Source organism: Petaurus breviceps, unplaced genomic scaffold, assembly GCF_028583685.1.
Source record: "Petaurus breviceps papuanus isolate PSGF00001 unplaced genomic scaffold, PetGlider_PUasm1.0 220, whole genome shotgun sequence".
Lineage (NCBI taxonomy): Eukaryota > Metazoa > Chordata > Mammalia > Diprotodontia > Petauridae > Petaurus > Petaurus breviceps.
The window spans coordinates 19,622,703-19,639,469 of NW_027185876.1; the positions used below are offsets into that span (position 1 = coordinate 19,622,703).

Consider the following 16,767-nt stretch of genomic DNA (forward strand, 5'->3'; position numbering starts at 1 on the left):
ATTTATTCTATTAAAAAAGAAGGAGTAATGATCATGATTTTAGACAAAGTTAAAGCTAAAATAGATTTAATCAAAAGAGAGAAATAGGGAAACTACATTATGTCAGCCATATTACTCAATATTATTTTTGACTATTTAAAATAACTATACAGTATAAAATACCTGAGAGATCTGCCAAAACAGATACAGGAATTATATGAATATATAGACATAAAAAATATTTTAAACAAATAAAGTTAGATCTAATAATTGAAATAATATTTATTGTTCATAGGTAAAGCCAATATAATTTTTAAAAAGACAATTTTACCTAACTAATCTATTTATGCATTGCCATCCCGATTAAATTAATGAAAATTTATCTGAGTTAGAAAATAATATAACAAAGTTTATTTAAAGAACAAAAAATCAGGAACTTCAAAGAAACCAGGAGGGAAAGATGTAAAGGAAGCAGAGCCGTTAGTATCAGAACTTCAACCATATTATACAGTGACAGCATTGTTGAATTGCAAAATGGATGATTTTGATTTTAAATTAAAATTTTCTTCTATGAATAAAACCTTATGTAGCCAAGAATAGAAGGAAATATGCAGAAAATTGGGGGAAAACTTTCATAGATGATCTATCAGAAAGAATGGGATTGGATTGGAATTCTGCTATGGTGTAAGAAATGATGAGCTGGTTGATTTAGAAAAAGATCGAAAGACGAAAGATGAAAGAAGATGCTATCCACCTGCAAAGAAACAGATGACAAGTAAAAATAAGCACAGTACACCTTACATATATATGTGTATGAGTGCATATGTGTATATATGTGTATGCTTATAGATATCTGTGTTTGTGTATACATGCTTAACTTGGGGGGAGGGGCAGGAGTAAAAAGTGCACAGCAGAGGACAAAAGAAAACCCACAAGGCAGAGAAGAAAAATAAAAGTTTTCTTGAAATGAAATTTTATGTTTTATATTAATCCTCTCTTACATTCTGCTATGTACATGGCAGTGTTTCTCTTTCTTTTTTTGTACCAAGTTTAAAACAAATTTTAAAATTAAAAAAAACCTTGACAGCAGAAAAACCTTAAATACATCCCCCAAAGATCCAAACTGAGTATTTTCTACTTTTAGTACTGATTTTAGCATGAATTTTTTACGTAAAATGTACTTTTTATTAATCAATCAATAAATATTCATTGTATCTACTATGTACTAGGCGGAGAGAAGTCTTGGGGTTACAAAAAGAGGCAAAAGACAGTCCCTGCCCTCAAGGATTTCACATTCTATTGGGAGAGACAGCAAAAAAATAAGCAAATATATACAAATAAGCTATACATAGGATAAATAGGAAATGATTAACAGAGGGAAGGCACTTGGTGTCTTGAGGTCCATTTTCTCTGGGCTGGTTTGTTTCAATTTAGAATTCTACCAGGTGATTCTATGACCCTTCTAATTAATGCAGCCTCCTTATGGTGGGGAGACAGTGTTGATTTATAAGCATATCTCTAATTACAAATTATTGCTACATACCTACTGCCACCTGTGAATTCACAGGTATGGAGAAAGTAATTATTTAAGCACTTGTTCTTATTATGCATGCTAATTGCCTGTTAGCCTCTGGGTACATTTCCAACCAAGAAAAGTTAAGGTAACTGTGATACAGTTACACTAATTCTTATTATGGGGAAGAAATCGGCAGAAAGAAGGGGGCCTGAGGATGCCCCCTCAGGTGGTACCATAACACCCACCCTAATTGAATCCATAGGGAAGTATTTGTTTAGGTCAATTTCAGACTAAAAGGGTTTAGCCTTCCAGGAAAGGACAAAATCCCTTACTTTTTGTTTCTCCCAAGATCCTACATTTAAGTATTGTTTAGACTATTTTCTACTCCTGGATTCTCTCTCCTCTGTTTGTTTTCAAGGTTTTTATGAATCTGCTTCTCTTTGTCTCCCTTCTTCCCACCCATATGACTTACTCCTTCTTATTCTATTTTGCAGGATCTTTATTTATGTCATACCCACTAACCATGGGTATCACTCAAGGATCTATCCTAGACCCTCTTCTCTCTCTCTACTCTCATTTGGTGAACTCATCAGCTCCCATAGTTTCAATTATCATCCTTCCTCTATGCCCAGCCCCCTCTACCATTGGCAAATTCCCTCTTGGGCCTCCATTTTGGGGACATGACAAGGCCTACCATGTTTCAATCCTCTCCCACTTGTGCTTCTGACTATAGACTTCGCCACCTTCCCCTTTTTTTAGTTCCTGTTTATGTGTTGTCTTGTACCCTTAGAATGTAAGCTCCTTAAGGTTAAAACCTGTCTTTATTTTTCACTTGTATTTTTATTCTCAGTGCTTGACACATAGTAAATGCTTAGTAAATCCTTGTTGTCTATTGCCTGAGTGACTATGCAAATGACTCCTGTAGCTACTTATCCAGTCCTCATCTGAGCTTTATTCTCATATCACCTACTGTCTTTTGGACATATTGAACTAGATATCCTATATGTAACCTGAATTCAACATATCCAAAATAGTATTCATTATCTTTCTTTTGAAACCCAGCCCCCTTCTGAATTTCCTTATTACTATCTGGAGTACAACCATTCTTCCAGGTGGTGTGGTCCCAAATTCTTCTCTCTTATCCCACATATCCAATTCATTGCAAAATTTTATTTTTCCCTCTACATAATCTCCCAAATATGTCCCCTACTTACAGCTACCTCTTTATTTCAAGAAGGACTTCCTCATCTCTCACCTAGACTATTGAAATAGCCCTCTAATTGTACACCCTATCTCAAATCTCTTCTAAAACATCCTCCATACTGCTGCCAAAGTTATTTTTCTAAAGCATAGGGCTGACCACATTACCCTATTACTTAAGAAACTCTACTTATTAACTGTGTGACCTTGAGCAAGTCATTTAACCCCAACTGCTTGCCTTTCCCCCTCAAAAAAAAAACTCTAATGACTTCTTATTGACTCTAGAATTCAATATAAATGCATCTATTTGGCATCTAAAAATCCTTTCAAACCCAGCCTTTCCCTAGCTTTGTACTTTTTTAATGTATTTCTCCCTCCAAAAACTCTACAATATAGACATACTGTCTGATTTGCTGTTCCTCCCACACAGTGTTCCTGCTATTGCTAGAATGCTCTCCTTCCTCAACATTAACTTTTAGAACTCCAGCCTTCTTCTACACCCAAGCATATCATCACTCCTGGAACCTACTAGTGCTTGTACCTTTATGGCTACCATCTTCTCTGTGTTTATCTTATATGTATTCATTTATATATCCTGCCCCGCCCCTTTAAAATATAAGCTCCTTCAGGCCTTGCTTTTATTTTTTCTTTGTATTTTTAGCAATTGACAGATTGCATGGCACGAAGTAATTGCTTAATAAATATTTGCAATTGATCACCTTACTGATTGAAGTCATGGGGGAATTGCCAGCTACCAACAGTAGAGGAAGTTTCTATAGTCTGGGACCCTAGAGGTTCAGACCAAAAGAAAAACAAATAGCATTGCCCAAGATTTAAAATTAATCAGAAGCTTAAATAAATTGTTTCCAAAGTAATCATAAAATATATAATTATGGTGATGATAACAGTAACAACAAAAACAAGACAATGAGACTGCTAAAAATTGAACAGCCTGCACCCTACTTATCTTTTTTTGTTGTTGGATAGAATTATGCAGGAACGATGGAGAACACCACAAATAGATCATTTCATTTGTCAGTTACTCCCTTCACTAATGTAGTCTGACAATTCATCAACAATTTGTAATCTTAGGGAGTTACCTAAGTCATTAAGATTTAAGTATCTCATCCATGATCACTGAGTGATTTGGGGAAGAGTAGAGCAAAGTGGGAGATAGTGGCAGAAATTCTGTAGTCCCAATATTTTTTTGAAAAGTAAGGCTGCAGGGGCAGCCAGGTAGCACAGCGAGTAAGAACTTCGGCTCAAGTGTAGGGATGACCTGGGGATCATATCCGGGCTCCGATACTCAGCACCACACCCAGAAATAACTGGCCGTGTAACCTTGAGCAAGTTACTTATTCCCGATTGCTTTAAAAAAAAAAAATTAAGGCTGCCTCAAGAATTTTTTTAAGTGTTCTAGAAGTTTGATTTGAGGTTTTAGGGAGTAGGTAGGGACTTGGATTTAAATGTGCCAAAGGTAAGTTGTGATTGCCTTAAAGTAGATTACATAGCATCAACGAAAATTTGAACTTTCTTGAGTGATGTATCTTTAAGCCGAGGGAGGGTCAAGATCATAGGACTGTAGATTCAGATCTTGAAGGGACCTTAGGCACCAAGTGGTCCTGCCCCCTCATTCTATAGATGAAGAAGTTGAAGCACAAGGAAGGGTAAGTGATGTGTGCGCCAAGTCACATAGCTCCTCTGACTCATACCCACGACTCTTTCCACTGGGGCCTCTGCTATCTCTACTCATTTCTTGTCCTATACATCCTGATACTGAGCACATTTGAATGGTTGCTGTAATAATGCGACAAATAAACTTAACTAGCATTCATAAATTAAATAAACTAAGTTATCGAAAAGAAGAAATATGAAATTTTGTGAACTATGCAGTCTACATACAGTGAAGTAAGAGTAATGCAGTTAAATATGAGATTTTTATTTTGCTTTTTGTGTTGTAAAGTGTCTCTCAGCACAAATAAATCTTTTCAATTAACAACAATTTATTTTTTCTCCTATCTCACCCATTGAGAAAAAAAAAAACAAAGCGAATCAAAACCCTTGTAATAAGTTATGAAAAATCAAACAAAACAAAAATACCACATTGAGCATATCCAAAAATGCATTTTTCATTCTGCATCCTAATTTTATCACCATTGTATGATATGTTTGCTCTGCTTCATCATCATAATCTGAAATCATGTTTGGTCATTGCATTGATCAGAATTCTTAACCCTTAATTGTTGTGTATTTGCATTTATGATGTTGTTATTCAGTTGTTCTCCTGGTTCTGCTCACTTCACTCTGAATCAGTTCATAGTCTTTCCAAGTTTCTCTGAAACTGTTTCTTTTATTATATCCTATTGCACAATAGTATTTCATTGCATTAATATAACAATTTCTTCAGCAATTCTCCACATAGGGACACCCCCTTAATTTCCAGGTCTTTGCCACTACTTAAAGGGCTATTATATTTTTTATATGGGGATTTTTTTTTATCCTTTCTTTGATCTCTTTGGAGTATAGACCTCAGAATGATTTAGCAATATTTGGAGCATAGTTCCAAACTGCTTTCCAAATTGACTGAACTAATTCACAGCTATATCAACAGTATATTAGCGTACCAGTTTTTCCGCACCCCCTCCAACATTTATCATTTTCCTTTATTATAAATTTTACCAATATGATGGGTCTGAAGTAGAATCTTGGGTTTTGTTTAATTAGAATCTCACTAATTACTAGTGATTTGGAGCATTTTTTCATATGGTACTGACAGCTTGGATTCTTCTTTGGAAAACTTCCTGTTTCTATCTTTTGACCACTTATTAAAATAGATGACCTTTATCAGAAAAATTTGTTACAAAAATTTCTTTCTTAATTAGTTAACTATTTCTCCATTAATCTTAGCTATGTTGGCTTTATTTGTGCAAAATACTTTTTCAAGTAATAAAATTGTTCAATTTATCTTCTGTGATCATCTTTAGCACTTGTTTGGTCAAGAACTCGTCTCGTATTTATCTGAAAGGTAATTTGTTCCTATTCATCTAATTTATTTTTTGTGTGACTTTTTATATCTAACTCATGTGTCCATTTGTAAATTATCTTGGTATACAGTGTGAGATGTTTGTCTAAACCTAATTTCTATCAGAATGCTTTCTAGCTTTCCCAACAGTTTTCATAAATAGTGAGTCCTTATCCCAGTAACTGAGGTCTTTGGGTTTACCCAACTAGGCTACTAGGTTCTTTTGCTTATATATGTTATATATGTAATCTGTTCCACGAACTGACCTCTGTTTTTTAACCAATATCAAATAATTTTGATAATTACTGCTTTGAAGTATATTGTAAGATCTTGTCCTTAAGATTCTTGGTTTTTTTGTTCCTTCAGTTTAATTTCATCTTTTTTTTAGCACTCTAAAGTACTCTTTTGATAGTGTAGTTGGTATGGCAATGAAGAAGTAAGTTCATTCAAGCAGTATTATTTTTATTATGTTTGCCTGCTTCACCTCTGAACAATTAATATTTCTCTAATGATTTAGATCTGTATTTTTATGGAAATAAATGTTTTGTAGTTGTATTCATGTACTTTCTATGTCTATCTTGCTAGGTAAAGTCCCAAATATTTTGAATATTTAAAGTTCCAAGTATTTTGCATATTCTCTCTTTATCTTAAATGGAATTTGTCTATGTCTTCCTGCTCAATTTTGTCAGCAATATACAGAAATATTGATGATTTACATCCTGCTACTTTAAAGAAATTATTATTTCAATTAAAATTTTTAGTTGACTCTTTAGGGTTTTCTAAGTAAACTATCATATCACCTCCAAAAAAGTAATGATTTGATTTCTTCTTTCCCCAGGCCTATTCTCTCAATTTCATTTTCTAATCTTATTATGATAGCTAGCATTTCTAGCACTATAACAAATAGTAGAGATGTCAGTGGTTATCATTGCTATATTTCTGATCTTATTAGAAAGACCACTAGTTTATTCTCATTTCATATGATGCTGGATCTTAGTTGTTGGTGTTATTTTTAAAAAACAAAAATGTGTGCTAGATCTTGTCATGAGGTTTTTCTGCATCTATTTATATAATCATATTATTTTGTTTTTGGGTTTAAGATCTATTAAGGCCTAACATCATCTGGATCGAGATCTTCTATGGCATGTTATAGTAGTAACATAAGTGCTCTCAAAGACCTGGAAATTTTAATAAATTATGATGACATTATACTGGTTGTTGTCCTTTGTTCTTGAAGAGGACCAAAAAACATCACTAAGCTAGGGTCAAGTTTCAGTGTGTTCAATTGTGGCTGATCAGATCAATATGAGCTTGGAACGCTCTACCACAGATTGGGCACAAATAATCCTTGTAAACATTTGGAGTGAGTTCTCTAAATTCATGCATCCTACATTTCCACTGAGCTATTTCAAGTCTGCTTTGCCCATAGAACACAGCACCTCCTCTGATGTGGCCATGCCATGCTGAGCAATCCTGTGCCAGTGTTTCCCATGTCACACAATCAATTCCAAAGATCTTAAAAGAGACCTTGAGAGTATCTTTGTATCACTTCTTCTGACAACCATGTGAACATTTGCCCTGTGTGAATTCTCCATAAAATATTCTTTTTGGCAAGTATACATTTTGTCTTTGAATAATGTGACCAGTCCATTGGAGTTGTGTTCTCTGAAGCAAAGTTTGAATGCTTAGCAGTTTAGTTCAAGAAAGGACATTAGTGTCTGATACCTTATCCTGCCAGGTGATCTTTAGAATCTTCTTAAGACAATTCAAATGGAATCAATTCAGTTTCCTGGCATGGCACTGCTATATTGTCCAGGTTTCACAGGCATACAACAGTGAGGTTAACACTACAGTTTTGTAGACTTTCAGTTGGGTAGTCAATATGATACCTCTTTTCTTCCATACTTTCCTTCAGAGCCCAACAAACACTGAGACAGCTCTGGCAATAACAATGATATTGTAGAGTACTTAGAAGAATAGAGTACTTAGGAATATGATTTTATTTTGCCCCCAAGGGAAGAAGGAAAAAAACCTCTTTAGCAATCTTCCTGCTGCAAGAGACCATGACAGTGAAAAAAATTGCCATCATTGGAGCTGGGGTCAGTGGACTAGGTGCCATTAAGAGCTGTCTGGAAGAAGGACTGGAACCCACTTGCTTTGAAGAAAGCTTTGACATTGGTGGAGTCTGGAGATATGAAGTAAGTTTACATTTTTTCCTAAGACCTAATTACCTTGGTTTGTGTGATAATTTTTTCCCTATATCAAGGAAATTGAAATTTAATTATAATTATGTTAGGTCTTACTTCATTGACTCACAAGGCCCTTCATTTATATGATTTCTTAGAGTTTTCAGAGTACTGTCACACATGTTATAAAACTTGATTCTAATGGTCCTGAAAGAAAGCAATTTATATATTAAGAAAATATCTATTCAGTGTCTATTATGTACCAGAAACTCTACTAAGTACTGGGGATACAAAAATAAAAATGAAGTCATAGCTTATTGTCATCTCTTCTATACAAAATGTGGAAACTAAGACCCAAGTTGGTAAAGGTCATACTAATCATTGGTGGCAGAACCCTGGTCTTCCAAGAATTCAAGAACCAAACCCAGGGACTCTTCTACCATAATCATATAAATACCTCTTACTTTAAACATGCCATTCAGAATTGCTGAGGAAAAGTAAAATAAAAGTTCTGTGTGTGTATGTGTATCAAAGCCCAAATGTATCCAAGAAAATGGGTTTAAGATCTCTTAAAGTCTAACACCATCTGGACCCAGATATTATCTCATCTTACTACTTTTCCAACACTCTATTCTAGGCAACCTTCACTACTAGTTATAACCCCTAAAATACATACATTTACCCTATCCCTGAAATACACTCCCTCCTGATCTCGCACTTTCAGAATCTTTCTCTTCCTTTAGGGCTAAACTCAAGTGGTAAAGAATTATAGATGTCGAGTAGCCAGGTGGCGCAGTGAGTAGAATTCCAGCTCTGGAGTCAGGAGGACCAGAGTTCTGATCTGGTCTCAGACACTTAACACACACACACACACACACACACACACACACACACACACACACACACCTAGCTTTGTGACCTTGGGCAAGTTACTTAACCCCAATTGCCCTCAAAAAAAAAAAAAGAATTATAGATGTCAAATTGGGAAGGATTCCAGAAGCCATTTAGTCAAACCCCCTCATTTTACAGATGAGGAAAACTCAGGGAATGATCATTACAGCAGGTAAAATAAAGCAGAAGATATGTATAGGGGAAATAGTAGAAGATAAGCTTAGAATGGTAAATAGCCTTTTGAAACAAAATTTTGTCATTTCTCCCCCTCTCTAAATTATAGTGAACACTCCCATCAAAGATATGCTACAAAGAGCCCAAATTCTTCAGCTGTACCAGTGCCAGGGGAAACAGACCCTTAGGGTTAACTAGCCCCATTCCTGGGACTAAAGATTGCAAAGTGACATAGAAATGACCCTGGAAGCAAAGCTCTATCCATACTTTGCTCTTCAGCAGGTTAAGAGCCACAACTAATGGGGCAGCTAGGTGGCACAGTGAATAGAGCACCGGCCCTGGAGTCAGGAGGACCTAAGTTAAAATCTGACCTCAGATACCTGACACACTTACTAGCCTTGTGACTTTGGGCAAGTCACTTAACCCCAATTGCCCTCCAAAAAAAAAGGAAAAAAAGAGCCATAACTAAGAATAGTTCAGTGTTGGATAGAGTAATGAAGCTCAAGTCAAGAAGACCTAAGTTCAAATCCTGCCTCAGACACTTACTACTTGTGTGAACCTGGGCAAAGCATTTATTCTCTATAAGCCTCAGTTTCCTCATCTGTAAAATATGGAAAATAATAGCACCTATCTCATCAGTTTATATTGTAAGGGTCAAATGAGATTAAAGTATGATATAAATGTTGACTCTTATTAGTCTTACTTCCAATGGTATATTTCCCAATACTGGGCAATGAAACCCAAACCTCAAATTAGCTAAGCAATTTTGGGGGGACTTTTTCAATTATTTGCCCTTAGCTTTAAAGGAAGAGAAGGATTCTGAAAGTTAGAGATCAGGAGGGAATATGTTTCATGTAAATGCCTGAAGGGTAAATACACATAGGTAGGAAATAACATTTAGGGCTAAAATTAGTAATCCAGGTCGGCTGAAACATAGAGCATGGGAAAGAGAATAGAGGAGGTAAATTGAGGCTAGAAAGTAAATCTGGATGCAGGTGATGTTAGCCTGAAATGATCTTAAACCAACACACACACATTGACAGATAATACAACTCCTATATTAGTGCTGATAATCCAGAGGTGAGGAAAGTAGTCCATCCAGAAATCGGTCCAATCTTTGTCATATCGGGGGTTTTCTTCATTCTCCATGATCACATTTTCCTCAAAGACATTGAGAATTCTTTTGTTCCCTGTAGGAAAAATCAGAAGCTGGAAGGCCTAGTATCTACCGATCTGTGACCAGTAACAGCTCTAAGGAGATGACATCCTATAGTGATTATCCAGTCCCCGACCATTATCCCAACTTCTTGCACAATTCCAAAATGATGGATTATGTTAGGATGTATGCCAAACATTTTGACCTCCTGAAATATATCCACTTCTTGGTAAGTACAGAAAGAGCATGGATGTTATGTGCTGGCTATTCATGACGGGAGCTCATGTGGGCCAGAACAACAGGAGACATAGTTCAAGTCAGTATTGGAAGTCATCACAATTTCAATGAAAGGACAAAATTATGTTGATTTTCCTGAAAATTTATGATAGAAAACATACTGTCTCATGCATCATCATCATCATAGCTAACACTTATGTAGTACTTTGGGGTACAGCTAGGTGATGCCCTGAGCACCAAGTCTGGGGTCAGGAAAACTCATCTTCCTGAGTTCAAATTTAGCCTCAGATACTTACTAACCATGTGACCCTGGGCAAGTCACTTAATGCTATTTGCCTTAGTTTCCTCATCTGTAAAATGAACTGGAGAAGAAAATGGCAAATTACTCCAATATCTTTGCCAAGGAAACCCCAAATGGAGTTATGAAGAATCAGACACAACTGAACAACAACAACAAAAAAAAATATATATATATATACTCTAAGGGTATACATAAGTTATCTCATTTCATCCATATAACAATGTTGGGATGTAGGTGCTGTTATTATCTTCCTTTTTGTAGATGAGAAAACTGAGGCTGACAGAGATTAAGTTACACACCCAAGGTCACACAGCTATCAAGTATCTGAGGCAAGATTTGAACTCAGATCTTCTGAACCCAAGTTCAGTATTCTGTGCACTCTGACACTAGACTGGGAAACTTGAGTGCTAGTCCTGTCCTATTAACTAAATGTTGGACTAAGCACTTTTGGGGTCTGGGGCATTCTCAGTCCTTTGTCAGGATGGCAGTTGTAAATTTCTCATAGAAATGAGCTCTTGGAGGATCCTAGTCAGAATCTGAAAAGTACAAGTTTGTCAGGGGACAGGAACCATGAAGTAATATACACATTGGGGTCTGGACTTCTGGGAAATGATGGAAGAACAAAGTGACCTATCTTTGACCCTTTGTCCCCAGTCAAAGGTATGCAGTGTGAGACAGCGTTCTGATTTCTCTTCCACTGGCCAGTGGAATGTTGTGATAGAGGCTGACGGGAAGCAGGAATCCTACATCTTTGATGGGATCATGGTTTGTAATGGTCATTATAGTGACCCCCATTTGCCACTCGAGTGCTTTCCAGGTATGTCATCCAGAAAGATGGGAAGAATCTTCATTCTTCAAGCAAAATTTTCTAAATAACATCTCAGATGGGGAGAAATGAGTCATTTGTTTTTATAGTGTTTTTAAAACCTATGGGTTCTCAAAGAAGATTGGATCTCCATTCTAGTTGTTAAAATCTCTTTGGGACATAACATATTATGTTGTAGAGGTAGAAAAGCGGTCAAAGTGATGGCAGCCACAGTAGTAACTGTGGGCCCTCTAGGGTTGCTTGTTGAGGGAACAGTTAAAACCTGCAGCAGAAAACTGGGAGGCACAAAAGACTTTATGTTTATGTCCTTGATGGGAAAAGATTATTTATTGTTGATACCACAAATGAAACCACCACCTTCTGGGCTTGTCATAGGTATAGTGGATGTTGTGTTGAGAGTATGGAGCCACTTGCTCTGATCTGGGCACTATGCTAGGCACCAGGGAAAATTTTTTAAAAATATGCCACAGTTCAATTAATATGCATTGTTTAGATACCTAATATGTATGAGGCACTATGTAACATGATAGAAGTAAAGACAAAACTAAAAATGGACCCCACCCTCAAGAAGCTTACATTTTACTGGAAGAATGAAATCATTATTTAGTTACAGATAAGCAAATGCAACATAATTTGAGGAAGGTGAGAATTCTAGCAATTATACAAGACATTGATCCTTTCCTCATGGCATTTATAATACAGTCAGGGGATAAAAAACTTACACGGATAACCAGAATACAAGAAAATATTGTATAAGTGCCTTAAAGAGATATAAGCTAAAGAGTTATGTAAAGTCAAGGGAAAGACATTAACAATGGAGGAAATCGGGGCAGCTAGGTGCTGCAGTGAATAGAGAACCCGCCCCAGAGGACCTGAGTTCAAATCCGGCCTTAGAAACAACACACACCTTGGCCAAGTCACTTAACCCCAATTGCCCTCCAAAAAGAAAAAAAAAACAATGGAAGAGATTATAGAAGGCTTCATGGAATGTATGAATGATGAATGAATGAAAATTTATTTATTAGGTATTTACTATGTGCAAAACACTATGCTAAACTCTAGGGATACAAATGGAAAAGAAAGATTGTCCCTGTTCTTAAGGAGCTCATGTTTAAATAGAGGGGACAACACATACCAGATGTTTCAATTATGAGTCAGTTGGAAAGAGTCCCCTGACCCTTAGAGAATAGCGCAAAGTAGGTAATAATACATCCTCTTTGAAGTCATTTACATTGACAAAGTCATATTAATTTCTGATATTGAACCATTTGACAAAGCCAAGGACCATCTTTTTTGAGTCTTCAATAGCTTGCAGCATCATCACCCTCAGAAATAGTTACCAAGTTACATCTCTATAGGAAGCATTTACCAAGATGGAGGCTTTGGGGCTAGGCTAGATGAGAGTAAGGAAGTAAGGGAAGTGAGGGAGTCCCCCTTCTTCCAGGGCTCTTGGGCATATTTGCCGATCAATAGCAATTGATGGTGGTAGCAAAGAAGATAGATCCTTCCCAAGTCCACAGTGATTTCTCTCCTCAATTATGACTTTGGAGTTCCCAGTTGGGAGCAAGAACAATGGTCCTTAGGGACAACAACACTTCAAAGCCCTTGGGCTCATGACCCTAAACTGTCTCCATCTGGCTTTCAGTGGAGATGGTTGGTTGAGGTGGTAGCTGTGGCCTAACATAACTTGACACACACTGACTCTCCTTCAATGTGCCGTACTGCTTTAACTAAGTTGGTTTACCTGCCCTTTACATGGTAATTAGCTAGCAATTGATGGATATGGTTGGTCTTTTCTCCCCAAGAGTCGTTTCCTTAATGGTGGCTCCTTAACATTCACTTGGAAGCAGGACTAATGATCTTGAGGTCACTACTATTCTTATGACTCGAGTTCAGGGTCCCGGGCTATTTTCTTCCAGGCTACAGGGAAGGTTGTGGTCTAGGCAGTAGTAATGGACTGACTCCTCTGGTACAAGTTTCCCCTCTCCCCTGAAGGGTATTCTGCTGCCTCACCTACAGACATAGGTAGCAACCTAACAGCTATTGGTGAGGATGTCCAATTCCCTCTACACTCATTTAACCAGATACATACTTGAGGTAGATTACTCTGGCAGTAATATGAAGTAGGATTATACCGAGATCAGCAAGAGATTATGAGAAGAAAAAACTTTTCTTGATAAAGACACCCTGAGAATTACCTCATCTTTGTTCATTGTTCACTATCCATCTCTCTAATAATCCCTTCTGGAATTTCCTCAGAAACCAAATTCAAGATCAATGGTTTATTTCCTGGGGAAGAAAATCCCTTTTTTGGGGAGGGGAGGGAGGAATAAGGAATCTGGACCAACCAAATCATCTCCATTATCTAAGAGTTGCCCTTAATCCTCTCCAGTTGGTTGTTAATGGGAACACCCCACATCCTCTACAGGAAAATGCCATCAAATCCCTAAAGGCTCAGTCCCTGAAGCAACACTGAATTGATCAGAAAACTCCCTCATCAACCCTACCCCCATGCTATACTTGAAAAACAAACCTGTGACATCCTAAGCCTCTCAAGAGATTATTGTCCATCTCTTCCTTACAATACTAACTTCCTATGAAGAATCCCCCAAACTTGTTGCCTCGGCCTCAACTTCTTTACCACTGACTTAATTAAACCTTCCACAATATGGCCTCTGGTCCCATATGCTACTGAAACTGTTCTCACAAAAGTCACAAAGATGGATGTTCCTTAATGGCAGGGATTATCTGAGCATTTACTTCATTTCCTCTCCATCACCTAAGAGTATTTTACCACATGCTGAGCACTGAATAAATGTTTCCAGTTGTTGCATTGTAAAATGTTCTTTTTCTTGGGTAGACACATTCAAAAATATTGATGACTGAAGACCAGCAAAGGTGAGTTTTATGCAGTTTGGATGAGATTTAGATATGAGCAAGGAGGGAAGTGGAGGGAGGGAGTGGTGGCCACTGAGCTGAGAAACTGCTTTCAGAAGATATTTACCAAAAAAATTTACTGAAAAAGTTACAAAGCAGTTATATAAGTACAACTTTTACCCCATTTATGCCCAGGGTTTGACTGAATCTTTAATCTTTACTTCTAGGCATCAAGAAATTCACAGGCCTCTATTTCCATAGCCATGAGTACAAAAGTCCAGAGAAATTTAAGGAGAAGACAGTCCTTGTGATTGGCCTTGGAAACACTGGAGCGGATGTGGCCAGCGAGCTCAGTCATGGAGCTAAACAGGTTTGTCTTTATTATTTTGTTTTTAATCCTGCATTTGTGATACATGCATGGTACAGGGCCTTTTGGACCAGACTTTTCAGCCATTGCTTTGAAATTCTACCTGAACATGAGCCATTAGCTGTCCATTTTTAAATACTTCACCCAGCTCTTTCCTCAGACCACATTGGCACCACAAAGAGGCTTATCACTGATCAAATAATATCAGCCTCCAAGGAGGTGTGCTTTACTTCTGAAGCTAGAGTAGAGTAAAGGGGTAACAGGGCTAGACTGGTATGAGTTTAGTAATTTGGTTCAGGATAAAAGGACAGGGAAGAGTTCCCAAAGAATGACATTGTCACGAAGGGATCATAGCCATCCAACTGGAGGAGAACAGATATGAGTGGAGAATAGCACAAGGGGACACCACAAAATGTCCCTAGCTCTATGGATGGGCCAATGACTCAGGCCCAGCAGGAAGCACATTACCACGATGGGGAAGCTGCGGCCTCAAGGTCACATGTGGCCTTCTAGGTCCTCGAGTGTGACCTTTTGACTGCCTAAGTTTTACATAACAAATCCTTTTATTAAGGGAATTTGTTCTGTGAATTTTGGATTCAGGACCCAAGGACCTAGAAGGCCACATGTGGCCTCTAGGCCACAGGTTTCCCACCCTTGCAATAAATCCAAGGCCCAAAAATTATTCAGGGCTCAAAATTATAGAAAGTTCTAAACAAAAAGCTGCATTGTCACCAATAAGAGACTACTTCCTCATCCAAAAGACAAGGCAAGGGGGGAGTCTGGAACCCTTAAATTGGAGTGTTCTCTGAATAAAGAATGAGGAAGGAAGGGTGAGAACCCAGGAAAATTAACTCTGTGCCACAGCAAGAAAACACTTAGTGATGGGGGACGATGTCCAGTGCCTGGGCCAGTTAAGCCTTAACATCTATGCCTGCTGGGGGCTGGGGTTGTGATGGTCAAACTAGCTTTCACTAATTCATAATTGAGCATCATGGATCCATAGATTTAAAGATGGAAGAAACCTTAGAGGTGACTGAGTCAGTGCCCTCATTTTTGATGATGAAATAATCAAGGCCCAGTGACTTATTCAAGGTCATGCAGTTGGTACCTAAGGTAGGATTTGAGCCCAGGTCTTTGTGACTCCAAGTCTATCTCTCTCTTGAAGCATCCTCAGCCTGGTAAAAATTTCAAGAAGTAGATGAACTTCATGAGATATGCCATGATGCCAAAAATTAAACCTGGAATCAATCAAGGATTGATTAAGCACTTACTATATGTCAGGCATTGTACTAGGTGCTAGAAATACAAAGAGAAAAAAAATAAATAGTCTCTGCTGTCAAGGAGCTTACATTTTCTCCAGGGAAGAAAGCATTTACACATAAAAATATACACAAAATAAATTCTAGGCAATATAGGGGTGAGGCCCCAGGGGAGGGGTGGGAAACCTGTGGCCTTGAGGTCACATGTGGCCTTTTGACTGAATCCAAATTTTATAGAACAAATCCTTAAGGCCACAGGTTTCCTACCCCTGCCCTAGTGGCTGGGGAACCAGAAAAGGCCTCATGTAGAAGGCAATGCTTGAACTGAGCCTTGAAAGAAAGCAAGGAGGAAGGAAACAGACAGAGGTGATGAAAGAGAGAATTCTAAGAAATATCCCTACAAATCTATGGAACAGAGTTGCAGCTAGAAGTCATCTGTGCTGTGACCTAGAGGAAAGCAGTTTTCTGAGAACAGCCTCTAGGGAGAGAATCCTGAACCAAGGAAGAAGAATGTTCTCTTCTTTGACAGAAGCAATCTCAGTCTCCCAAGAGCAGCCCAAGGATTCCTCATACAATATGAAGTTTGTTAGGATTTTCAAATGATTAACACCCATACTTAAACTTCTAATGACTTCCAGGTAACTAATTTTCTTCAAAGATTATAGTAGCTTTATCACTTACTCTACTAAATGTGTATGAGAAAGAAAGAGAAGGGAGGGAGGGAGGGATAGAGGGAGGAAGGAAGGGAGGGAGGAAGGAAGGAAGGAAGGAAGGAA

General features: G+C 37.7%; 1 protein-coding gene across 2 annotated transcripts in view; it reads left to right on the forward strand.

The window, feature by feature from the left end:
- Positions 1–16,767, forward strand: part of LOC138166228 (flavin-containing monooxygenase 5-like) — a 35,192-nt gene that overhangs the window by 5,147 nt on the left and 13,278 nt on the right. The window contains exons 2-6 of one of the 2 annotated variants that reach the window (XM_069094696.1): positions 5,680–5,720; positions 7,733–7,915; positions 10,165–10,353; positions 11,317–11,479; positions 14,593–14,735. In XM_069094696.1, the coding sequence (XP_068950797.1) occupies positions 7,781–7,915; positions 10,165–10,353; positions 11,317–11,479; positions 14,593–14,735 (630 nt within the window). In that variant the 5' untranslated portion in view covers positions 5,680–5,720; positions 7,733–7,780. The remainder of the gene's footprint in view (positions 1–5,679; positions 5,721–7,732; positions 7,916–10,164; positions 10,354–11,316; positions 11,480–14,592; positions 14,736–16,767) is intronic. The other variant, XM_069094695.1, reaches the window with a different exon arrangement.